Source organism: Vanessa cardui, chromosome 11 (assembly GCF_905220365.1).
Source record: "Vanessa cardui chromosome 11, ilVanCard2.1, whole genome shotgun sequence".
NCBI classification, from domain to species: domain Eukaryota; kingdom Metazoa; phylum Arthropoda; class Insecta; order Lepidoptera; family Nymphalidae; genus Vanessa; species Vanessa cardui.
In genome coordinates, this window is record NC_061133.1 from 8,377,808 (window position 1) to 8,405,244 (window position 27,437).

Here is a 27,437-nt window from a genome sequence, read left to right on the forward strand (position 1 = left end):
TTTGCCAGTACCCTATATACATTTTTTATACAAAAAGAAATATATTTTAATGATATATTTTATTTACTTCGATTAAATATGTACTTAAATATTACAAAAGGTTGGTACATTTCAATTTAAAAATGTACTGAAAATCTATTACGATAGAGTTTATTTTCATAGTGCGCTCAATATTGTTGAATATACTGGATGCTTAGAAATCACTGGAGCTGCACTTGTTACCAATTTAATGACGGTTTGAAAGAACTCATACATTTTTCGATGTTTGCACTGCGATATATTTTTGCGAAATGGATAGTTTAAATAATTCGACGACTTTGGCTGAACGAAAATTATTGATCACTTTATATGTATTTGAAAATCTTATTTATGTTGATAAACATACGTTGCCTGACCTTAACATAAATATTACTCGAAAACCTTTAAAAAAGAGGCTTATTATTCAAGCCTGCAAGCAATTTGATCTTAAAACTTAGTAACAAAAGGTGATTTGTGTTAGTTGTTAGGTGGCCGTACTTTCCGTCTAAATTGACGCGTGCCCGTCTGTCCACTATTCCAAACAATACTACAATAACTATTTCAAAACTGTCTCCTAGATTTAAACACTTTTGGTAAATAGGTATAAATTACTAATTTTGTAAAGAGAAGTAAAATTGTCTATTGAAATCAAAATGAAATTGCCTTTGATCCTTTGACAGTACGCCAGGCTATGTATGAGCAGGGCCTTTGTCGGAGGACTTTGTAATAAAAGTGTAAAGTGTAATAAGTAGTTAAATAAAAAGAATAACTTAATAGTGAAATAATAAAAATACTAACGTAACTTAAAACAATACACATTTATACATAAATCCGACCAATTAATACGTAATTCAAGAGATTAGCGTAACAGCCAGAACAACACATATTTTATTTATCAAAACTATCTTTTGAAACCGGTCGAAATCGATCGAATCGATTTTGGGGCTACCCTTGCATTTTTACTATCACAAATTCATTTTTAAATTTCACTTAACTTTTAATAGTTATAGTTACTTAGATTAGACGCATGGGAGATTACCTTTATAAAAAATAAAAATAAATTATATACAGGACATTTTACGTAACATATAATATATATTTCTATTATATTCTTCCTGTTATACGACATATCGAATATACTTTATATCCTTTTGTTCTTCCTCTGAATTAATGAATCTGTGTACCTGATTGCACATTCTTAACCCACCTGAATTCTTTTAATATAACATTCACTCACCTTCTCACTTTAGCTTTTGTTTCTAAAGCTATTTTTAAATTTAATTTCATGTTTAAAAAAAGACAAAGTGAACATAGTCATTGACTGTGTGATTTTAGGACGTATATTTTATTTTTATGTCGTAGGTTTCTTACAAACAATAAACATGTCTATCGGACCTCTAAAATAAAATTATTTAATATAAAGGAATAGGTAGCATTTAATGTCGTTTTCAGCCCAATACTGTTGTAGGTTAACCAGCCGTTACTAATAGATTTTCGCAAGGGTGCGATTAAGGTTTATCCCTTCCATAATAAACGAACACAACATATGGTGTTATCGATCAATAACATAATATTTATAATGCAATTAGTAACGCGTCAATAGATCTTCACATCCATCCGGTAACTCTAATACGTATCAATACGTCAGGAGAAGATTATCTGTATTCAGTTTGGCTTAATCTTTTCCTAGGTATTATTTCAACAAAACGTTCTTGGGACTATAAAAGTCGAAGCTTTATGTAATGATTTTGTGGACATTCCGGTACATATTTAGAAGACCTTAACATACATAATGATAAGGTCTTCTAAATATGGCCTTGATTAAAAAAAAGGAACTGAACTATTATTATTATAACTAAATGTAAATGAAGAATTAAAAATCAAACCTAAAGTTTTGATGATTGTAAGATGCTTCAATATAGATAATAATAGCCCACCATCTTGCCGTGCTTCAATCACAATATGTATGTTACGGACGATAGCGCAAGGTGACGAAATGAAAGAGGCGTCAGGCCGCAGGCGTGGGCGACATAGGCCGCCTACGACCTTGCAGTCCACGCATACAATAAGTAGACAACTCATCTCAAAGCCCACCGACTAGCAAACATCTGGCAAAAAAGGAACACAAGATCATTATTTCTTTAAACTAAATACACTCGTCTGATATTTGCGTGCACATCTTTAGTGTATAAACAATAGTTTTGTTTTACTCTTACATGACGTAAGTTGAAAAAACACATGAAATACTTTAACAACAAATAATCCGAGCATAATTTATACCATATCTAAATCTATAATAACTATCATAAAATAATTATAAATAAAATGATTCGTGGAGTATAAGTGACAAAATATATTCTATTTCGCTCGACTGCAAATACACAACATTGTCGCAGCCGAAATGATCGGTTTGGAATTATACTAGAAAATTATGGCAATCTGCAAATAAGCTCAAACCACGTTTGTATAATGTCTGCCTAGACGCGATGAATTATAAAGACAAATTAAGCACATGAATCAGCGGTGCTTGCCTGGGTTTAAACCCGCAATCATCGGTTAAGATGCATGCGATCTAACCACTGGGCCATCTCTGCTCATTCATCATTCAATGTCTGTCTGAAACTGGACAATTTATTGAACAGCTTTTCCGATTCAAAAAGGAAATTAGATTATGACAGTAGCGATAAATAAACAAATCAACAAAATCATAATACCTTTAAATAAAACTATTTATAACGGATGAATCGCGTATATTAATTATTTTTAAACATCCCGACGTTTCGAGCACTTTGCAGTGTTCGTGGTCACGGGCAGACTAAGATGACATTTGTCTATTTGAAGAACAAAGGAAATATTATTAACAACTACCGCCAACGATTTCTCAATTGATATCTTGAGTAACGTTCCGGTTGCACGCAGAAGGCACTAACTGTATCTTTAGGTCTTGCAGTCTGTTGGATTTGGGATTTTAAATTTTTAATAAGTGGATCCCAGGTGTTAGAAAGTCTCCAACCATCTTCTCTATTGAAGTTCGGATGTTTTTGAATTTCAATAGCCTCGCGTATCATTCTAGGAATGAATCTGTGTTCTCTAGCGAGGATCTGTGGTTTATCAAAATCGGATAAAATGGTTAGGTTTATCCAGAGCATGTTCACAGACTGCAGACTTAGAAGAACGCCTATTTTTGACATCTCCTATATGTTCCTTGACCCTGGTACCGATACTTCTCTTTGTTTGGCCTATGTAAGATAAACCACAGATCCTCGCTAGAGAACACAGATTCATTCCTAGAATGATACGCGAGGCTATTGAAATTCAAAAACATCCGAACTTCAATAGAGAAGATGGTTGGACACTTTCTAACACCTGGGATCCACTTATTAAAAATTTAAAATCCCAAATCCAACAGACTGCAAGACCTAAAGATACAGTTAGTGCCTTCTGCGTGCAACCGGAACGTTACTCAAGATATCAATTGAGAAATCGTTGGCGGTAGTTGTTAATAATATTTCCTTTGTTCTTCAAATAGACAAATGTCATCTTAGTCTGCCCGTGACCACGAACACTGCAAAGTGCTCGAAACGTCGGGATGTTTAAAAATAATTAATATACGCGATTCATCCGTTATAAATAGTTTTATTTAAATGTATAATCATCGCGAAAATTTAAGACTACATTATCATAATACCTACTCTTTATTATTGTACACAATGAAAGTTGAGACACATAGCTTTGTCACTTTTAAGATGGATAAGAGTTGGCTTTATCGCTAAAGCAGCTATCTCTTCCAGGCAACCTTAAGGTGGAGGAAAGAAACAGATATAGAAAGAGCGTACAGATGCTTGTATTGTACATTGCTTGTACATTTTTTTTATCATTTAATCAGTGATCCGAAATATGGATTGAAGATTTATAACTTTTCAACATTACTTTTGACTTTTCCACTACGTAAAACATCGAATTTGGTGGTTATAGAAATAAAATATCGCCGTCACACGGAGATCGATGTTTGAAAACATCAAATCTAATGTGAATATATATTTTGAAAGGTATCATCGGACCTTTAGTTTTGCACGTGTAAGTTTATATGTAACCCTTTGTCGTTGTTTGAAAGGAAAAAACATACTAAGAATATGCTATACAAAATACATTTTATTGTCATGCGTAAGTAGCCTGTAGACCTTGAAAGCTTTATAAAAATAACTATTGAAGACGACTCAGTGCTTGAAATGTATTTAGACAGACATAATACATATGTGTCCCTTGAAAGGGTTAAAGCGACAGTTTTATGGTAATAAGATTTAAGGACCGGATTCAATTTTGAAATGAGAACGACGTACTAAACTAGGCCTAACGAATCTTAAACGACAAAATCCTCATAAACGTTAAGCCCTTATTATGTATTATATTTACTGAACACACGTAACCTTTACCAATTTAAAACGGTACACTTGAATAGTTGGCTGATAATGCCTTTAATATTGTATTAATAATATATAATAAAGAGGATACACATTATAATGATTGAATTTACACATTTTACCAGAACTCAGAACTGTATTCTATCTCAAACACATTATAGTCTCAGTAATCTATCACTATCCCTCCCGTGAACTCTCCCACGAAGAGACCTTTTTGTTGCATTTACACTATAAATCATTTACCGATACTTGGGAGATACGCCAGCAAATTAGTATTGTAATGATTCAAATTAATCTCTCGTAATATTTTTTATTATGAATATGGAAATTTGCTACAAGCATGGAAGAAGATGTACTTTACATCTCGTTCGTCTAAGATAAAATATGAGAACGAATGTTGACGATGTACATTTTGGATATCTTTGGATTTTAGAATTATTTAATAATTATACTATATAACTGTTTTCTTTTAAACGATTTTATTGTTATCAAACTAATTTCGTATATAAAAGTAATCGCGGTTTTGGTGATAATAAAACCAACATACCATAAAAATTTTGTTTTCTTGGGCGAACCCATAATTTTTGCTGACCACCTTAATCAAAGTTTCATCACAATCCTATTAATAGTTAAGGACCGCATAAAAAAGCAACAAAATAAACATTCGCTGATTATTAAGAATATGATAATTTTCAATATAAATATAGGATTATCTGACCATATTTCTTTATACATATTTTAATAAAGAAACGTGCGAAACGTGTATAAAATGTTAAGTAATATTTATATATAACGACATCCTGAAAAAAAATTGTGATAGAAACGAAGAGGCGTAGTACCAGTGGTTTTACGTTTCTGTAACTTCCAACTTACAAGACTCTGGCCTGCTACTAAGTACTTTTTTACAAAAACCATAATAATACCCGTAGATTTTTATTGGCCAGACCTCTACAGTTTGAAGTGAGGACCTCGGAATCAGCGGCCTTTTATATAAATACACAACTCCAGAGGCCATCAATCCATCGCCGTAGGTGACCACCGTATTGCCGCTTTAGTCTGCTAATCATACAAGCTGTGTTAACTTATCTGTATGACATAATCTCTAATATTATCTTCCAAAGAAAATCCACATATAGCTCGCTCTATTGAAACCTTTCATTTCAGGACTATTTTTAAGGTTACTCTAATTAATCCCCCACATGTTTAGAACGTACGATAAGTCAATAGATAGTTATTTTTATGAAAGTCTAATTTTATTGCTGAGACAGATAGTGATAGTGAAACAAAAACTGTTAGTCTGTATGACTAATTAGGACAATCAGCGGCTTTACCCGTTTTGTAAAATCCGCTCTTAGTGGATGTCTAAATCCTATAAGAAAGCTTCTGAGGTTTCATAATTAATCAGTGAGTTACATTTACAGAAAGATGGGAAATAAAACACATCAGTAGCTTAATACGTTACGAATATAATATTATAAAATATTTTCAGCCTATCGAAACATAATCTTAGGGGATCTACAATTATTTACATAAACGAGAGGCGGACGTTCAGTCGTCGTGCGTCGGGAAGCCGCGCGCCGACAGCGGGTCGGGCGCGGGCGACGCGTGCGGCGCGGGGGACGCGGCCGGCGACGCGGCGGGCGACGCGCTGCCCAGCGGCGACGGCAGCGTGGCGTACACCGTCGGCCGCTGCGGCTGGTACGACGGCGCGTACGAGTCGCTGCGCGGGTTGTAGAACGGCGAGTCGTCGGCGTAGCACTCCAGGTTGGGCGAGTACGGCGTCACGGCGCCGCAGGACGGCGCGTCGTCGCTGGGCCGGTAGGCGGGCGCGACCGGCGCGTACACCGTCCGGCGCGGCGGCTCCGCCTCGGGCCGGTGGTGCGACGACGGCGCGTACGCGTCCGACCAGCGCGCCTTGCTCGGGGTGAAATCGCCCTTGATGTACAGCTGTATAGGCCTCCGGAAACCTTTGCTTGCGTGTTGTGGTACTCCCAAAATGCAACATTTGCTGAACCCGACTTCCGGCGAGAGGAGATATTCTCGAAATTTGTTAGGAAAAAGCTCGATTGAATTGAAATTTTCATAAATCGTTGGCTGTAACAAGCAGAATAGTAATATTATTTTTAGATATTATAGTACCATAATCATTAAGCTTATAATTACATAGATTGAAAAAGTATACAAAAGCCAGTATATATTTCAGTTTGGATAAACTTTATCTCACTTACTCTTAATACATTTGTTTTCAAATTCATAATGTTTTCAATTCTAACTATGAAAACCTTCAATCCTATCTTTCCTATTATGATCAATGATGAAGGATTACTTACTGTTAAGCGCTTCTTCTTCTTATAGCTAGCCCAGTTCTGGGCTTCTAGCACAAGTTTGCCTCCAGGACGAAGATCGGCAAACATTCGTCGAAACGCGCGTTTCAGGCCCGAGTCACCCCAATTGAGGTGAAGCCATTTTGTGGTAGACAGGCATAGAATCAGGTCAAACTGTGGGCTCTCCATTCCAGATCCTAATGCTACATCCTCACGAGGTACATAGTTACCCTGAAAGTTAGAAATATTTAATTAATTAATTAAAAAATATATATTTCTGTAGTATCCATAAAAACTGAAGGTTGAGAGTTGGAAGAGAGACAAAGTCATAGTTAATTCTATACAATTCCGTAAAAAGAATATATAATGACATAACATATGTACATACCTGTTTAAATGTGACGTTATAGGGAAACCCAGGCATAGAATCTTCGGCCTTTGGGTCGCCAAGTGGACCAAACATCATGGACATTGACATAGGGAAGAAACATTGCCCATGATCTTGTTTATGAATTGATTTTCTATTCTTTCTCGGCTTTCGTAATTTTCTCCCGGTTAAAGTCTTCTTAGGATCATCTTCCTTATCATGTTTCTGATCAGTAGAAATACAATCTTCACATTTCTTTTCTTCGCATTTATCACAATCAACCTTTTTTTCATCTCCTTCAGTTTTCTTATCATCTTCTGTCTTTGGTTGTTCTGATGGAACTGGTATAAAAGATCTTAGGTTTTTTCTCGCCCTCCCTGTAAAGATAATTATAGAATAAATTTAGTATGAAGCATATTATAGACGGTTAAAAAAATTAAATATTTAAACAAAACAAACAGTGTTTATTTTAAAAAACTCAGATCCTTCAGTTTCAATTCAATTTTTGAAACCTATTTTAGAAAGCAACTTATACTAAAAAAAAAAAACAAAAGTTATAAATAATTATAATATTCCAATTGATATTAATAATAAAAATAATATTTTGACAAAAATTATACAAACCAATAAGAACTGGGTCGATATCCATTCCAACGACTGATTTAGCACCAAGTGTGCGTGCTACCGCTATAGAAATATGTCCTACATTGCACCCAATGTCTAGAACATCCTTGTTCTGAAATAGATGCCGGTGCATTTCAAACACTTGCAGCCTTATATCCATCATGGCATTCAAGTTACGATATCCATAATACCTGTAATGATCAAATCACATTTTAAATAACATTGCTATGGCTAATTAAATTTTTAATTAAATTAGTTTTTTAAAGAAATTAATTTTATTTAATTGTTTTGTAAATTTATCTCTATATATCGAATAATTGCATAATATATATTGTATTTTTTTTTTATATTAAATGACAACAAATTTTCTCATTACCTATCATAATTTCCATATTGATATCTTGAATTTTTTGGATGAAATGTTGGCATCTTCTGTTCTTCTTCTGATACACTTTTAAGCTTAGTTCTATGGGGTGAAGCGGGTCTTTCTTGTGTACCTGCCCTCTGTTGTGGTCGAGCCCGCATCCAAGCACCAGGCTGTGGAACTACAGGACTAACAATTTTATCCAACGAGTCCATCCGTCGCAACTTTTTGCCATCTTTTCCCTTCTGTAAGCTATTTTCACTTTCACTGCAAGATCTTTTCCGTGATTTTGAAATAGACGCAGATGTAGATGGTTCAGGTGGTAGTGGCTCTTTAATGCCTTCTTCTTTTTCTGTTACTACTTCCACTGTCGGTAGGGTTGTCTCAGTTGTACGGCGTCTTATTCGTGGTTTCTTACGAGGCTTCCGTTGCTGCATTTCCAGTCTTTTCTCATATTCTTCATTATCTAAGGGTTCCATTAGATTAAGAGGATCTCTAATATTAGGTGGTATAATAACATCTATCTTAGCCTTGTGCCTTGGTGGTGTTGGAAGAGGTGAAGATTCTGGTGTAACAGCATTCATTGCTCTATTCACGTCTTCATCTTGCAAGCTATTAAGATTTAGAGGATCAGATATGTTACCACCGAGGAGAAATTTAGTAGGAGGAATAAAAGCTTCCTTGCGCGGCCTTTTGTAAGGTAGAAAGAATTTTGATATAGAAGGAAAACTTTGTGCTCGTTTCTTACTTTGTTTAAATTTTGTGCCAGAATGATGAAGCCTTCGTACGGTGCATCTCTCCTGATTGTCCTTAGAAGGAACGTGACCTTTTTTACCGTGTCTGAATTTCTTTTTCGTTTTCTTTGAGCTTCCAGCAGCAGAATTATCTATCTCTTTTGAAGAATTAGCATCGTTTGGAGGTACATTTGATGATGCACTCATATTTAGGGATTGTTCCGTAATGTCTGTGTTATCATTTTCAGAAATATCACCGGCGTCATTTTCGACGACTTCACACTCACTTTTATTTTCACTAGTAATAACATTTTCTTCTGAGCTACCCATTTTTATTCAAAATAAAAAAAAATTACATGTTAAGTCTAGATAAAAAGTAAAACTTAAATTTACCGCCACTTCGTTTCTTGCAAAATGTACAAGGACATCCGTCAATGGTGATAAACAGGTCTAACGAATGTATATATGCTTGATGTAAAATATAATACGGGATTGATACATCACAAATATCATTCGCTTAAACTTTACCTGACGACAATATTTTTCCTATTAGACAAAATATAAAAACAATATGATTTCGTCAATTATTCGCCACACTACACACACCGAAACAAATAGGAAAATGGCAATTTGACTTTCGTAAAGTGTTGCAAAGTTAAATAATCTCATGTTTACATAGATTACATATGTAATTATACAGTAGTCTACAGATAAAATAAATTTGCAAAATAAAGATATTAACAAATTATAAAATACACTACGTTAATTATAGTGTATAATAACCAATATTTTACGACAATCATATTATCATTATATTGTATCCAATAATATCACAGTCTTGTCAAAATTTTGATAACAACGTCATTATACACGTGCAATATGGGAAATATATAATTGAATATAGTGAAATAATTATATTTGTAATTTCTGACTACTGTATTTTGCATTATAGAAGTCGTATGGTCAATATTTCTTTATAAATTACTGAGAATATTTCTATTTGTAGAACAATGTATGTCTTTTAAAATAAAATAAGTAGGAAATGATAATACTTAGGTTATAAATGTAAGAATATTTTAACAACAATACCAAATAAAATATATATTTAAAGGAAATGAAATTAAACATCAATTTTATAGAAAACGTAAATTTAATACATGAAATAGTAAAATTTTAAATTAATAAACATCTATTTATTTTAATAATGGCAACACATACACGAACAAGCGTAAATATTCGAATTTTAAATTATTGCGTCCGTTTACTAATCTGACAAACGAAACAATTGTTCGTGTTTCAAGTGAATGTTATTTTAATTTAATGTAATATTTAAATAAATGAATAAGGTATGTGTCAAGTGAAAGAAAGTTCTTTAAGTGTTTTCAATGATGCTGTAAAAGTGATTAGTTTTATTGAATGCTACAGTTATATAGATTTTTTATTCGTTAACTTCAATTTAGTATCGTCATATTTTGTAGCTATGAAATGAAAATAAAGACTTACTATGAATAAAGAATTAATAGTAATAGGAATAGATAGTAAGTACTTATACTATTTTAAAGTAATTTCATTTTTTTCAGATGTCTCGCATTCCGAAATTTCCTTCTGCTACAAAAGAAAATAAACCAACATTTACAAATGGTCGCAATACAACCCGAACATTGGGTATTGGGCTCAGTGATGCTGATAAAAAAAGTTTAATATTAAATCATACAAAACCGATGCGAAATACAGCATCCGCTACCGTACCAGCGCCCCGCCTTAAAAGATCAGCTACAGCACCTTCCTCGGCTACGGTACCTAATAAAACAGCTAAAGTCGAAAAAAAGACAACAACTGTAGCACCTAGAATTGCTCCTTATGATTACAAAGCTAGATTCAATGACTTGGTGGAAAAACATAAAGCTATGAAAAGTGAATTGAATGATTTGAGGGACAAACATTTGGAAGTATCAGACGAATATGAAAAAGTTAAAGAAACAGTTGAAGGAAGTATTACTGAAAGAGATACACTGAAGGATAAATTACTAAACACTCTCAAAGACTTGAGACAGAAGTCTAGCGAATATGAAAGCCTAAAGCTGGATTATGAAATACAGAAACGAGAGAATGAGGAACTACATAATAAAAGTAAACTTTTAGATGATGTAACTAAAAGCTTGAAGTTAAAAATCATGGAATTTGATAAACTTAAAACTGATTTTGACGACTTAACTCGACGTCACAAAAGTCTTAATGAAGAAACTGAGGCCTTAAGGGTTTTGACTGATCATCTTAAGAAAATATCTGTAGAATATGACAAATTGCAATTAGATTATAAGGATGCAGTATCCACAATCACAAAAAATAAAACTGACTCTGAGGCTTTGCAAAATATTTTAGCTACAATGTATAGAGATCAAAGAGTTTTACGGAACACAGTGCAAGATTTAAAGGGTAATATTCGAGTCTACTGTAGAGTACGTCCTCCACTTGAGTCTGAAGCATCCAAGCCTTTGTACAATCTTAATGTCCTCGACGCATGTTCTATAGAAGTTGAAAAAATTGAACTTTTAAATTCTGCAAGAAAAGGAAAATCACAACATTCTTTCACATTTGATGGAATATTTACTCCACACTCGTCTCAAGAGGATGTTTTTGCTGAAGTATCTCCAATGGTCCAATCTGCACTGGATGGTTATAATGTGTGTATTTTTGCATATGGCCAAACTGGCTCTGGTAAAACATACACCATGGAAGGTGGTTGTGGAGTTGAACAGTATGGTATTATACCACGAGCTATAAATATGATATTCACATGTATGGAAGATCTTAAAAGAATGGGATGGGAATTGACAATTAAAGCTTCCTTTTTAGAAATTTACAATGAAATAATTTATGATTTGTTAAACTCAAGTAAGGAACAAGAAAGTCATGACATAAAAATGGTTAATTCGAAAGGCACAGATTTGTATGTATCCAACTTGAAAGAAGAAGAAGTAAAGAGCTCTCATGATTTCATCAGATTGTTGATATTTGCTCAACGTAACAGACAAACTGCGGCTACATTGAACAACGAGAGGAGCTCCAGATCTCATTCAGTTGCACAAATTAAAATAGCAGCTATAAATGAAAAACGTAAGGAAAAGTTCACTAGTAATTTAAATTTGGTGGACCTAGCTGGGTCTGAGAGTGGAAAAACCACTCAAAGAATGGATGAAACAAAACATATCAACAGATCACTCTCAGAACTTTCAAAGGTGATATTATCTCTACAGACTAATCAGTCCCATATCCCATACAGAAATTCTAAGCTTACACATCTACTAATGCCAAGTCTAGGTGGCAATTCAAAAACTCTTATGTTGGTTAATGTTAATCAATTTGATGAAAGTTTCAATGAGACTCTTAACTCCTTAAGATTTGCCACAAAGGTTAACAGCTGCCGAACTGTAAAAGCCAAGAAAAATCTAACAATGGTTGACTCATTATAATTTTTTCGTTGACAATATTTTGCTTTAGAATGTAGTACACATGAACACTTATAGTTATACCATCTACTGTGAATTTAATATTATCAGTATTCTGCTTTAACATACATATTTGTATTGAATACTATTAATAAGTGGTATAACTAAATGTGCGTTACTATTTTGTTTTATAGTTAATTTTTACATGTAGTACTAACTTCCCACTGAATATTCCACCGAGAATTTTTTTTACTGTTGCTCTATAGTATTTTGAAATATTGTGGGATTTTAAATAGCTCTTATATTACGAATTTCTCATAATTTTTTTTACAAAAGTTATATTAAAGTAACTTTTTGGAATTGTTTAACTATAATTGTGAAATTAGATATTATTAAATAAAATGAATAATGTGAAAGTACATATATTTTCTACAGAAATTTGTGAGTTGATATTGAAACAATTTTTTGAACTATTGTTTTAACTGAACTGAAATAATGTCAAATAAATTTCCTTCCTAGTTTTATAAATACTATGGCAATAAAATAATATAAGTTTACAGATTGCCATAATTTGAATTTGATCCCATTAGGGCAGGTTTTGGAGTGGCAAATGCAGTGTTACAGTTGACTTTGTTCACTTTAAATTTCGTGCTTAGAAAATGCCTTATTGACTTATTAAGTAGATATTGTTATTTTTTTTTTTTACAAATTGGTAGGCTGGATTTGTTATATTAAAATTTAAACTATTGGCTTGATCAAAAAATACCAAATGTGCTTCTATGAAATCTATTAGGTACCTTAAAAACTACGTATCTTTTTTTCCTATTAAATTCAATTTAATATTAATTCTTAAAAGATTAATTTGAAGCAATCTGTTTAGTAAGGTGTTATTTTTAATTTTCTACTTATGTACATGTAAGAATTTAAAAATGTAATCTGATAATAATGTAGTATGTTAATTTAATCTGTAATTATAACAATTTTCAATGAATATACATTTCTTTTTATTCTTTTAATTATTTATACTATATCTGAACAAGTCTTGAAAATCGTCTGGAAATACAACAATAAAATACTTATTCCATTAAAATAGGCTAATGTTGAGCATGTGTTACGTTTTCGCTGTTTTCTTTTGTTTATCCTATGCTTTTCCGCTTCCGGTTCTTTGACGGTATTACCCAAAAATGTTCACGCAAGTATCAACGTCAAATAAGGTTTCAGAGCCATCGTATATTTGAAGCGTGAACATACAGATAAATAGAAAAACATCTGTGCATAAAATATAGGTAGTTTTGATTGGATTTAAGCCAATCTAAATATGTAAATATATTCTTCGTACGGTCCTTAAATGTAGAGCAGTTAAATTTGCGTTTAAATATTTCATTTGTTAAATTAACCTACAATATAATAATCTTGTTTAATATAAAGCGTAAACGAAATACCATGTTCGAATTTTGGATTTCCTATACAGATACTAAATCGCAGATAAAATACTTTATGCTGAAACCATTTGGATAGTCATTAAAATTATTATAGAAGAATTGTAATAATTTGTGTCTACCGAGCATTTCAGATATTCTTATTATAACTACAAGCATAAATTTAGGCAACTTTGATACCCACTCAAAGTAATTAATATGATAATAAAGATAACTGAGTACACTCATAAAAAAATATTAATTAGTATTTTGCTCAGGTTAATATTTCGACTGCTAATGCCATCTTATGCTATTAGAGGAAACCATTGTTTTTCTAAAAATATTCTAGATGGCGCTGCTAACTTAAACTTTCAAATTTATCTGTTAATTCATAGATATTTTTTTTATTTAATCTTACTATTTAGCATAACTTTATCGTTACTTTAAGGGTTACTTACTAAGATTATGACTAAATAATTGTTATATAAATTAGTTAAAATAAAGTCTTTTACTATTTTACGCCTCGCAAGGAAATTTTAAAAACAACACAATTTAAATCAAAAACGTATAATTAAATATTTTAGGACTAGATCAAATTAATAAATAATACATCGCATTCTCTTTCATATGAACAAACACAAACGTAGTTTTTCTGTACATCTCCAAGCTTCAGCTTTGGCGCTATGGGAGTGGCACTGGGCACTAAGGCCAAGCAAATGGTGCAGTCAATGCAGGGCGAGTCCAACTTCCTCTCGCCGAATGTTCAACGTGACACATCCGGTTCTGTCATCGCTTCAGAAAGTCTCGCTGTTTCTATCGTATTTATTAGCCTATCTAATCCATATAAGAAACCTTCTTCATGATTTCCCTGTTGCCAGGGTTCCCTGTGGGTCACTTTTATTTCATTTGGTACACGTCGAGTCTTGGCGAAATCGATAAGCCATGCGCCAACTCGCTCGTCGTCGTAAATAATAAAAATGCTGCTACCAACAATTTCATGTGTCCGAAAGAACTCAGACTTTTCAAACAGACTTCTAATCTCACGAAGACGAGTAGCTATTGCGCGACGAGCTCGTTCGTCGTTGCCAAAGAAACGAGCGACTGCCGCAGTCAGTTGTTTTGGTTCTTTCACCTTTTGGAGATCTGTGAGTGGCGGTTGGCCAGGGAGTTTCACAGCTTCAATGCGAAAACCTTGTTCCGCGGACGATGAACACTGTTCACGGAATTGCATGTAACGTAACTTGGTGACTGCACGTGCGACGTGTTCAGCTTCGGTGGGTGCGTTAGGATCTAGGCGAACCATTTTCTCATAAAGGTCTGTTCTAGCACGAGCGTTACTGACTTCGTCTTCTAAAAACGTGCGAGTGCCCATTTTGATATCCATTACATGAGGATCGCGGAAACCATGGAGAAGATCTTGCAACTCAATAAAATGTTCGCCGCCATATTCTAGTTCTCTGTAGAAGCGAGGAATAGCGGAACGCATATGAGGACACGCCGCTAGAGCTTCATAGGCGTCGCGCTCAGGGTTGTGTGCGGGGTGATCGCCAGCTGCCCTTCGCTTCCAAACCGTACCGGGACCAGCGGGTGCCAAGGACCCTGGGTGTCCGGACAATTGGAACCATTCCGATGATCGCGACTTAAGTAGCGCATCAGATGCTGGCGCTGAGAGCTCTAATGCATTCTGTAACAAAGAAAAACACGAATTAAAAACAAAATAAGAAAAAGAAAAATATTTCGTCAAAAGTAACGTATTTTTATTTCTAAGTTATTAAAAATATTGATATTTTGCATTACTCTGATTTTTTTAACTGAAACAGTATTTAGTACATGTAATTTAGCAATATTTTTTTGTAATTTAAATAACGAATTCATTCTCTTGTATTTTTTTTAGTTATAACATTAAATAAAAAAAGATACTTACAATAGCTAAGAATTTGAGCAAATCAGAAGGTTGTGACGATGGGGTGGTTGGTGCAGGAGCGGCAGGAGTGGTCTCCACAGAAGAAGTAGTGCGCTTCCAGCGCTTGAACAAAGCTCCTTCGTTCTTACTACGCCAACGGTCTTCATCTTTACCAGCGGCAACCTGAGAATAATGGAAAACACAAATTGAAAACACCAATCGCACACAAACACATATTATCACTATAAAATATCGTCACTTCCATATAAGATAATAAAAACACCACACAATGCGATGACGTACCGCTAGGATTTTATTTGCGGCATAGAGTAGCCCGCCAGGGCCGAGCCGGCTCAGCACCGACTGGCGGGAAACACTGTTCATCTTGCTGGTGACGGTCATGATGTACGAGTGCGTGCGGAGGAAGTACTAACACGAATGAGCGAATGAGCGATAACGAGTAACGCGCGAGGAGCGATCGACGTGCGTGACTTGACGTCTATTGCTAGCTTGCGAGTAGTGCCAGCGGGAGGGTTATGCGTGCTTATATAGAGACCTCGGCTTTCTCGTGACGTCGGCGCCGCGCCCGCGCCCTCACCGCTTTCCTTCCTCAGGCCGATACATTAAGTTTTCTTGGCGCCGTTTTTCACTAAGCCTAAATTCAGTAAATGACAACATTTGTCGTTCGGTGATCAGTACAGCAACTTGTGCCCGGTTTGGTAATAGAGAGACTTACTATGAAATTTGTTTGTTTCTGTTTAGCAAACGTGCCCATTAATAATAGCCGAAAGTGAAAGTATGTTTAATTGTAAGTCGTTATTAGTCATTAAGATGATACATAGATATTCATTTCATATAAGTATATATCGATATTAGAACATAATCGTAAATAAGTATCAACAAAACATTATTTTCTCACGTAGGCCAAAAATATTGATTATTTTTTTAGGCTACACGAGGAAAAAATAATAAACACATCCTTCCAAAGCATAACAGGTAGGTATTTAAATATCATTAAGTATCGCATAACAAAAAGTATTTGTAACTATAAAAATAATTTATATAAACACATATAATAAAGCTTATGAACCTGTGTATGTATCATAATTCCTCGTAATCGGTTTTAATAATTTTGATAATTTTTTGTGTGTATTTGATTGAATCCCTGGAGGGTTTAGAAAGACCTTTTGGGATAAATAAATTCTTATTTGCAAGAGGACGGTCTAGACGGCCATTTAGTTTTTATATATGATGTATTTATCATTAGGCTAAAAATATTTTTTATATTTATTGGTGTATTGTGTGGTGTGTACAATGTGTTGAGTAACATTACTTAATCATTTTAACAATAATAAGTTAGAAATATGAATAGTTGTATTCCATATTTTATTCGCTATATGAAATTGTTATTTATATTTTTTATGTAATTAAAAATAAGCAGAGAATAGAAGCGAATATTTCAAGATAGTTGCTTATGTAATATCGAGAACATTGATTTAGTTGTATTAAGGTTCAACTAATCCATAAGTATGACATGATTGTTATGTTAAAAAAGCTATATAAATACAAGTATATATAAGTACTTGTAATTATACTTTCATAGGGCCTACAACACAATACAATGGATTCATTAAAATTACGCAATATTAAATGTGTTAACAAGTAATTATCGCCTAATTGACTAAGTGTTTTATTAATAAGTAAACTCTAGATGTTTAGTTAAGTTTTGTTTATTTACTTACGTGGGTCATCACTTGAATAATTTGAAACATTAACATATAAATAATATTAGTTTATTAGATCCGTTATAACAGATGTCAAAAAAACAAACCTAACCTTCAATCCGAGATTATGGTACTTATAAATGATTATAACGATGGAATCATTACTTTATATCTTTGCAATAGATAACTTGTTAATATTTTTTTATCCAATACAACCAAAAAAACAAACGGTCTACAGTCAACAGCTTCAATAATAAAACATATGACGTTATTATTTTGGACTTTTAGGATACCTTCTGGTATACATTAAGTATTACGTATTAAAGTTATTGAAACGGAGCATTAACGTGTGACGTAAGGCCGTGTCCTTAGAATATTATGACGTAAAGGGAAGATACGAGTCCGCTCGCATCCAAACATGACGCCCTAACTTCTGAGGCTCGACTTTGGCGTGCACATATGACGTACCTCACTCACATTTGGACATAAGCGTGTATATAAGCACTTATGAATAGATTTTTCGGACCCATGACGTATTTCTGATTGTAATGCCGCTGCCTTAAACGTGACTGGTCTTTGAAATGATTCGTTTGAAGGCTGCACAATGCAACTACTTTATAAACGCTTATGGCTTAGACGGCTATCTCTACTAATTCAAATATTTTTTTCTATATTTTTTATATTGACATTTATAAATCACACCTTCACTTTGTTCGATTGTACCTAATTTAACTATAAATATAAAAAAATAAAAACATGTTCGTTTTTCTCTATCGTTTTAAGGTCGGAGAAGTGTGTACAAAATAAGTACTTAGCAAAATTTCACATAACTCAAGATATATATATATATTATGTATAAGAAAAATGTTTATTTTCAACATATAATAAGTATAACGGTTGGCAGCTGTTATAGTTTATATGATGCGATAATGTTACGTTAACGAGAACAAATTTTACGATAAGGTTATTAAATAAACATAAATATGTTAAAAGACAGCTATTGGCGAATATTTGATATGTTTAAAACAGATTCTCTTGACCACGTGGATCATACTTAGCAAATATTATGATAAATATAATAGAAAAAAGAATAATCGATGTGATAGAGTGATTTTCACCCCCCATAAGATATTCTACCCCCATACAGTAATATGTATTGTTGTGTTCCGGTTGGAAGGGTGAGTGAGTCAGTGTAACATTCACAAGGGACAAAGCATCTTTCTTCCCAGAATTTGTGCATTGATGTTGTTAGACATGGTTAATATTTCTTACAATACCAATTTCTATCAGCCCCATTGGCACATAGCTAGCTATTGTTTTCTAATTTTAAAATTTTTGATATCCTATAAAGATATTAATCCCATGCTTTGTATGCAACTGCCCTAAAGGAGTTTAATGTCTTCAGGGGTCATGCATGTATGTAGGTTTATTAATTCCGCTATAACAATAACAGGTTCGGATGTATGTAGTATCATTAGATTCTTACTTCATACACGAGCGACACTTAGATTTAAATTAATTAATTTATTAATTCATTCCACGAGTATTGCTTTATATAGGTAAAAAATTATCAGCTTAAAGCCTTATCAATCAATATTTTTTTGAATTTCAACACGTATTTTTTGCCACTGTTCACAAAAAAAAGCCGGATGACGATAATGTCTTCGACTACCTTATCTCCAACAATTACAATGTCTAAATTAACATAATAATAAGGATATATCTATGGTATTACAAAATAGTCACTCTTCCGTAAATTTTGAATAATCAGAAAAAACAAAGCGTGCCTCCTTATAGTTCAAGTATGATTATAATAGAGACAAATGATATCACGCTCTGCAGACGTTAAGATCATTACGTATAAATAGAGAACACCTACATGGACGGTCATCACACGACATTAAGAATCATTACACTCGTTATAATAGTGTGAGGCAGCCATAACATACTAACAGAAACTGACAGGGTAAATCGTGAAGAAAGAAGATATTTTAATGACTTCAATATCATATCGTCTTATTAAAGCGTTGAAATATTAAGTACTGGTGCGATAGTCACTTCATTCCTTAATAAAATAATAAAAGTAATTACTTATTCCTATAACGCCCATTGAGAATTTTTAGTACTATATTTAAAGTGTTAAATTTTTTTTTTAAATTCTAAAACGAATTAATTTTGATTACAACGCTTTGTAACATGCCAGTAATCATAGAAATAAATGTGAATTGAAACTGACTCTAATATAATCAGCTGCAAAAGTTGTAGAAATCGTTCAAATCAAACCAATAAAATACATCGTACCTAGCAAATAAAGGAATCAAGTGTTAACTGTTAGTAACCGCAACGTCTACTTATGTAAAACAAGGAACAATGAGTAAGTTGTTTACTTGATACACCGTCCCCTGTTGAACAGCTTAGTCAGGTCAGGGTCACCACAAGAAAGTTACATAGTTGCAGAATGCATATATTGCCTTTGCGCAGTGCATTATGCACAGACAGCGCGTGGATTTAATGCACTTCTGAAGGCCAAAATTGCATATCGATTTCGCTGCACTATATAAATTCACGTCCATACATTTGATATGCTTATCGAGTTTTATCGGCTAGTAGGTCAAATAAAACATGAATAACATATCCTTGAAAAATATATATAAGTTTAATCGTATTAAAACAAACAATAAGCGATTACTTATAATATAAACATAAATTTCTCTTTACGTTAAATTAAGCTATTACAAACGCACACGACATTAATGATATATACACACTTATGTATATGATTATTATACGTTCACAAACTCCAGTGCATATTTGAAGCGTTCGTCAGACGATGATCTAAACTAAACTAGAACAAAATGAATGCACGATGCCCTCCTGTTTGAAAGGATTGGGTAACAAAAGATGCGCGAATGCATTGTCATAATGCGCCCGTACTTTTCCGATGTTTATAATGGTCGTGGTCGTGTCGGTATGTTCAAATCAAATATGTTTAGCACCAGCTAATAGATTATGCCAGTTTGCTCTCGCAACATATATGAGAAGTGATAATATATTAAATCTCAAAATGTCACAAACATCCGAAAGGCGCCAGCGATCTTCAATTATTTTTGTACTAATTATTTTTAAATAATTAAGATTTTATGTGCCATGAGGTGTGATAACAATCTACTTATCTAACTAATATGACGTAGGCATTATTAAAGTACATATTTTTACCGGTCACTGCTCATGGTCACTTGTGTATTTATGTCATTAATATTGTAAGGTTAAAATGATACCTAATGATTGCTTGAATATAAAATACGTACACGCAATATTAAATGCGAGAAAAGAAACCGTACCAATACGTTCAAGTTGTCTTATTTTGAATCAATTATTTAATTAGTAAATCCGAAACAGGTATTTATGAATTATAATTTTAATATATACATGTATATAGTTGTTGTTAACCGCTGATCATATGACGACAGCAGATTCATTATTATTTCCTGCTAATTTATGTGTGAATGATAAGAGTTATTTGCGCTGGCAACATTTTAATGAAAACCGTTAATAGTTTTTGCACAAGATATGGAAAAAACATTATCCCACTATTGCATATTATACACATTATGTTTGTACACCGATTTTGCTTGTTAGCTATTGACTTTAGTGTTAATAATAAATATAGATATGATTGGTAAATAAAACCAAAAAATACCGTGTTTATATAGGGCAAATTAAAAAAGGCACGGGTGGGAATTATAAGCGATTTATTACTAAAACGTCATCGTTAATATATTCTTTACCATTACATGTATAATATTGATCCAATCGATAAACCCACGTCGTCATAATATTTGCATCACCACTAACCGAACGCTCCAATTTCAACCAACTAACCAAACGTACCAAACGCTCTACATGGCGTGAAGGCGTCGCAATGCTGTGTCACCATCTCTATTTATGTCAAATGTACGAACTTATTTTCAGACAGGCAGAAAGGCATTATTTTTAAAACTTAGACAAGGTATTACATTGGAATATAATGTATATCATGAAGGAACTATGATCAGCTTCATATGTGTGTTTAAGCTGACGATTACCCAATATGATTTTCGAAATTTAAAATTCACGATATTATTAAAAAATATAATTGTACAATCGCATTCATAAGCTAATTTTGTTAACAAATAAAAAGTTTCTATAACGTCAGAGCGATTGTTTTGGCGAAAACCTCTTACAATAATATATTTACTTACTGAGAGGCTGATATTGAATGGGACTGTTGTAGATGTCGAAATATGACGCAGGATAATCTGGGTACGCAGGTGGTCCTTGTTGACACAGCTGAACAATCGTTCCCAACAACCATATTAATAAACATTTATAAACGTTTTAGTCTTTTGCTGTGACTCATTTTGTAATAACACATATGAATAGCATTCAAATACGAGTATTAACTTTGAACTACATTACTAATAACGAAAATAAAACCTTTAACCTAGAAATAATGCGGATTTAACTGTTCATTATTTCTATAATTAAAAATGATTTGTCATTTGTAAAAAATCTTTTTAATGTATAAAGTAAGTAAAGTAACAGCCTGTAAAGCTAAGGCCTCCTCTTCCATTAAGGAGAGGGTTTGGAACATATGTATTTCACTACGCTGTTCCAATGCGGGTTGGTGGAATGTACATATGGCAGAATTTTGATGAAATTTGACGCATGCAGGTTTCACTCACGATGTTTTCCTTCACCGCCGAGCACGAGATGAATTATAAACACAAATTAAGCACATATATATAGTGGCGCTAGCCTGGGTTTGAACCTAAAATCATCGATAAAGATGCACGCGTTCTAACCACTGGGCCATCTCAGCTCTGTCATAATAATGTATAACGTATCATTAAATAATGGAACTTAGAAATTTGCTATTTTTTCCTAATATATGTTATTGTGTTATAACTCTAACCAAATCGTAAATATTATACATTAAAAAGATTAACATAAAAATCGGATAATAGCAATAATGGTCACAATGAGACAATATGTAAATTTAACAAATTTAAAGCAACAACAAAAGGATGAAAAGTTTAAACAATGGGCATATAGCCGGTAGGAAGCGAGCGTGCAAGAATGCACGAAAACGAAATAAATTATAAATACATATATTAGGTAGGTTTTGTTTTGACATGAGAAGACTCTGACTCTGTAATACTAAATCTCTGTCAATAATAACTAGATTGTACCCAAGTGCGTGTGACTGAGAAACAGCACTAAAATCGTTACTACATTAATATTTTAATGTACTTCTGCTTCGCAGAAACAGGATAATGATCATCCTGTTTCTGCGAAGCAAAGTCAAATAGGGAGGAGTATTTTACATTATTGAATGAAGTCCTCCAACATATAAGGAAAACTATTAGAGGTCTATGCCACGACTTTATTACCCTCGTGTGATCGGATGTGAAACTGTTGGATTCTCTTATAAATCTTTTAAGTTTCCACACAACATTTTCCTTCTTCAACGATCGCCTCAAGTTAGTGGGCTTGATGGTTGGGCTACACTTATGACCTTTTCTACGTGAATATTTTAACATTATATGAAATACGTTCGGGCTGATTTATTGCTATATTTGGCACGCTATTTTACCACATCCTTAAAAGATAATAAAATGAACTGAACATCATTAAAGTTAATGAATGCAGCCTATAACGTCTTTATTTGATAATATTAACAAGCAAGATTGATCTCTTATCGTTCGAGGATAACCATCACGACTTGGTTTGTCAGCTCATTCAATTCGGGGTCAAATGTTAATGATATCGGCAAGCGGAAACCCGCACTGGCGAATACAAAATAACAGACCAAGTGTTGTACTGCTGCTCGAAGCGGAACTCTATAGTACCATGGCTTTGGCGTGAGGACACGCCGCACGCCGCACGCACCAGTAACCAAGTCAAGGCACTGGGGACAGTTGCAATGTTACCTTATAAATTCTCTATACATGTAACACAAACGATAGGAAAGATCTTGTCGTTTTAAGTATGTATGAAGTATGCATATTTTGTCATTAATTAATTCCATCTATGATCAAAACAACCTCTTCTGAGCCTTAGAACAACTTTTTTTTTTATTTAATTTCTTGCATAATTCTAAATCATTTGTTACAATGATTATAGCAGCTAAATACGTATGGTGTTATTTGTCTGGGTTTAACCACGAAATGATTTATCCTTTAATGAGATATCCTTACGATTAAATATAACATAAAATTTATTAAAGTCTTTAGTAATTCAACTGATGCTGTCGTGTTAACACAAGCCCCATTAAAACGTATAACACACGCAAACACACACAAATACACATATTTCGATTTGGACTGTAGGACATGTTCTTTGTTTCCAATAGTTTATTTATCGTGTATGTATTATGATTGAGATAGATGTCGAAAATATCATCGATATTTGATATTGACAAAGAGAATCACTAAACATAGGCGCAGTATATGGCGGTATTACCATATTTTAAAAATTAAAACAATAATATAAAGAAAAATAAATTGTTAAATAAACATATTCTTAATCCTTCAAAAATTGGCAACTCATAATTGGCATGTTTACTTATATGAAACATAAAATAATTCAATCAAAATTCAGGATACGTAGCGGAAGAGGAAGCAATGTTCATGTTTATCCTATGTGTCCTGTTGATCACCTCCAATATATATAAAGAGACAGTTTACCTCCTAGCTCATTGTCCGATCAAGCCTTACACGACAACTTAACTAAACTAAACGTAAAATATATTTAAATATTATGAAAAAACGCGTAAGTTTATAGTGGATAACTCATTATTTCCCATTTATATGTACGAGTAATTATATAAACTTTATTTACCTACATAAAAATTATTAACATTATGCCCTTAACTAAACACAAGTTTTTAATTATAAAAACAGTAACTGTACAAATCATGACCGCGCGGATGAGGCAAGATAACTAGCAGCATTTCCCTGTCAAATCACAAGTATCTTGACAAAATAATGATCCCCGCCCTGCTGTCACCAATGGAGCAGTAGGGCGAGAATAATAAAAGTGACAGTTATGGTTTGAAAAAGCCTTTCTTATGTCATTAAAAAGATTATCTCTTTCTAAATGTAAATTCTGTAGTTGACGTTATAAATTCCTGGACTAGGAACACAAACTATTAATACTATACCGTGTTTTTTTTCAACACTTTTCAGTCTATAAGAAGATTCATCGTATCTCACTCGTGTTTATTTATCGAAAGGTGATTTATAGTTATATGCTTATATGCTTTTTTCTTGCATGCAGTTTTCGAATGTTACTATAAAGACTCCTCCCCATATGATTTTCACCATTTGGAAAATTATATCTGCGATGTATTTCGAGTTTATTCGCGAATAATAATTGTGATTTAATAAAGGATAAATAAAAAATTGAGAACTGCTTTTATCTGCCCCGGTCTAGTCTTGTCTGATCTGATCTAGTTTGATCTTACGGTCTGTTGGTAAGTTTTTTTACATCAGCTCCATTATTCATTATCCATTGTTTCGCAATTATTCTTGTATTTATATCATCGCTTAATACATATTATATTAAAATGAATATACAATGTACTTTTTTAACAATGCGCTACTATTAATTCACTTTAAATTGAAATTTCCATAAAATATTTTTTATTCATTATTAATTAAAACTTTTTATTAAAAGATTTAGTTAACAATGCCATTATTGGGCTTGACGCACACAACGTAGAAAATATTATAACTTCATCCTAACCCAAATTTGTACAGGCCTTAGAGACCACCACAAAATCCTGACTTCGCCAATGTCAAAAATATTATGTAAGTTGTATTATGATTACTTATATAATATTGTCTTCTTCTTTCGAATGTCAAATCAACTGCGTAAGAAAGAGAAAAATCAGTAATACAACGTTTACAAGCAATGCTGTCAATGTACAAGATGTTATTAATGCCAGTACGTAGCAGGTAAACTGCTTTGTCAATGCCCATTCAATACAAGAATGTATAATTTACTATTACAAAAGTAATGTTCCCGTGCCTCGGTGATCACGTGGAAACTACTGGACTGATTTTGATATTGTTTGACTTAAATCAATTGGAACATTATAAATTGTTGATTTTGATACAGAGTTTATTTATCTTAGAAAACGGATTATTTTGTTCTACGAACCTAAAAAATATACGCTAATAATTAAATAAACTAAACCTCTCCTAAGATACAAATACGAAGAGGATTTCGGTTATGCAGATATAATTTAGTATACATATCTGCATATAATGTGTCGTCAAGACAGCCTGTTTTTTTAAATGAATGCCTATGTATATATTTTTCTTTGTCTTTGTACAATTGCTTGTTATGAAATAGAGCGCATCTCCGCAAGGCTATAAAGTGCGTCACTTTTCAATAATTCAAAACTTGTTTCGACATTTTCAGACTTAAATTTATTGACTGGGCTCATATAAAGGTTATAAATATTTATTTGTTTTTTTATCCCTAAAGGCTTCTTCATAACGTCGATCTAATGTTGAAGATTCCACAAGATACATGTTATGGTGTATGTATGTAGATATTGAACATTTAGCATCACTACGTGAAATTTAGCTTGTGGCGTGTTAATTACATTTTGAATTGTCATAAGTTAGCTGTCGCGAGAAGCTCTTTAGAAATAAATTACTTTAAGTCTAAATTTACTATTATTATCCGGTTTGATAATATTATTTTAAAACCAGTAAAGTGATAATATTTTAAAAGTTTTTATGCTGTGTTATATTACGAAAAATTATAATAAGTAATTCAAAAGGTAGTTAAAGATAAAGTTTTACAAAAAAACACATTTCATGTCATCTTTTTGGACGAACCTAGTATAAATATAAAAACAATATGTTTTTATGGTATTGTGTAATATGCTTTACTTTTTTGGAATGTGATATTTCGTAACATTTTTTTTGGTGTTTTTCTTCAAAGTCGTAAAATATTCAATTGATCGGTAAAACCACTCTGCTGTATAGCTTATGTTATTTTGATTGTGTAATGGGTACACTTGTCGCGTCCTTCAAACGTGATTGCACAACCCATGGGTGCCGCTGACATGCTTAATACCTACAAATCTTCTACACAAGTGACTGACTGATTGCACTGTTTTGGAATGATCTCATTTTTAAAAAGTTTTAATGCTCAACAAAAACTATCGACACTTAATCTTTTTTTAAAGCATTTTCTGTTATTCAAAGTAGAGTTATTTTTATAAGTACTACAATGAAACAGCAGAAATGACGTGTGATAAATGACCTAAATGAATCCATCCGTTTCAACGGCACGACCACAAGCTTACTCGAGGGTATTATTTCTTGAATCGTTGACCCATTTTATAATTTCATTGAGTGACTTGTTAGTTTACATGAAATTGATTCCGTGATTTAATGGTAGACGCTATTAAATCTTCGTACGGTTAAAATTAACAGAAATCATTGTAACTGTACAATGCTTATTTTATATATATAAGTTTAAAAGAAAAGATTATGATTTTTCTACAACATCGATAACCAACAATACAATAATAGATATACGTGAGTATTTCTGACACGTCTGAGAGAAGTGAACACGGCGCGTCATAAACCACAGATGTGAAATTACAGTTATAACTTATCGACGTCGTTTGTCTTGTGTAAATCACCTACTTATCGAGATTATAATCAAACCTTATCATAGGAGTCGTGACTTGTATCTAGTATTAATCAATGACGTACGTATTTAACGACTGAAACGAAAACAAAGCCTCAACCAATACTAATCATGGTCGCCTTGCGATGTGAAAGTCATGTGTTCGAAACTGACTTCTAATCGATTTCGGCTCTCCAACTTATGTTTACTATTTTGCCAAATAATTGTTGTTATTTAATACGGGATATTTATACCCTGTTTTTTTTTTATTTTTATTTTGGTGGAGCGCGATATTTCGACATTATCCACGAACGAAAATAATTCAAAATCTTATTTTGCCAATAATTAAATCTTAAGGAAATACATACAACAGCAGTAACTTTTACTCATTATAA

General features: G+C 33.0%; 3 protein-coding genes across 6 annotated transcripts in view; 1 reads left to right on the forward strand and 2 right to left on the reverse strand.

Moving 5' to 3' along the window:
- Positions 1–5,885: 5,885 nt before the first annotated feature.
- On the reverse strand, positions 5,886–9,499 carry LOC124533642 (7SK snRNA methylphosphate capping enzyme bin3-like). Its single transcript, XM_047109048.1, has 5 exons — positions 8,131–9,499; positions 7,755–7,945; positions 7,152–7,507; positions 6,770–6,994; positions 5,886–6,533 (listed from the first exon to the last, which is right to left on the reverse strand). The coding sequence occupies exons 1-5, from the start codon at positions 9,180–9,182 to the stop codon at positions 5,988–5,990; spliced, it is 2,370 nt and encodes a 789-aa protein (XP_046965004.1). The 5' UTR covers positions 9,183–9,499; the 3' UTR covers positions 5,886–5,987.
- Positions 9,500–10,092: 593 nt separating this feature from the next.
- Positions 10,093–13,308, forward strand: LOC124533861 (protein claret segregational). Its single transcript, XM_047109409.1, has 2 exons — positions 10,093–10,198; positions 10,433–13,308. The coding sequence occupies exons 1-2, from the start codon at positions 10,190–10,192 to the stop codon at positions 12,323–12,325; spliced, it is 1,902 nt and encodes a 633-aa protein (XP_046965365.1). The 5' UTR covers positions 10,093–10,189; the 3' UTR covers positions 12,326–13,308.
- Positions 13,309–14,270: 962 nt separating this feature from the next.
- Positions 14,271–27,437, reverse strand: part of LOC124533585 (inositol-trisphosphate 3-kinase homolog) — a 70,278-nt gene continuing 57,111 nt past the window's right edge. For 3 of the 4 annotated variants that reach the window (XM_047108960.1, XM_047108963.1, XM_047108961.1), the window contains 2 exons: positions 15,644–15,805; positions 14,271–15,403 (listed from right to left, as the gene is read on the reverse strand). In XM_047108960.1, the coding sequence (XP_046964916.1) occupies positions 14,483–15,403; positions 15,644–15,805 (1,083 nt within the window). In that variant the 3' untranslated portion in view covers positions 14,271–14,482. Of the gene's footprint in view, positions 15,404–15,643; positions 15,806–15,925; positions 16,151–27,437 lie in introns of those variants that run through there. The other variant, XM_047108962.1, reaches the window with a different exon arrangement.

Excerpts from the sequence above, each read along its gene's own strand:
- LOC124533642 (XM_047109048.1), bottom strand. The coding sequence starts at position 9,182 with ATGGGTAGCTCAGAAGAAAATGTTATTACTAGTGAAAATAAAAGTGAG. Across the intron at positions 7,508-7,754 it reads TATCGACCCAGTTCTTATTG|GGAGGGCGAGAAAAAACCTA; the intron begins GTTTGTATAATT and ends TTATCTTTACAG. Across the intron at positions 6,534-6,769 it reads AGAAGAAGAAGCGCTTAACA|CCAACGATTTATGAAAATTT; the intron begins GTAAGTAATCCT and ends TGCTTGTTACAG.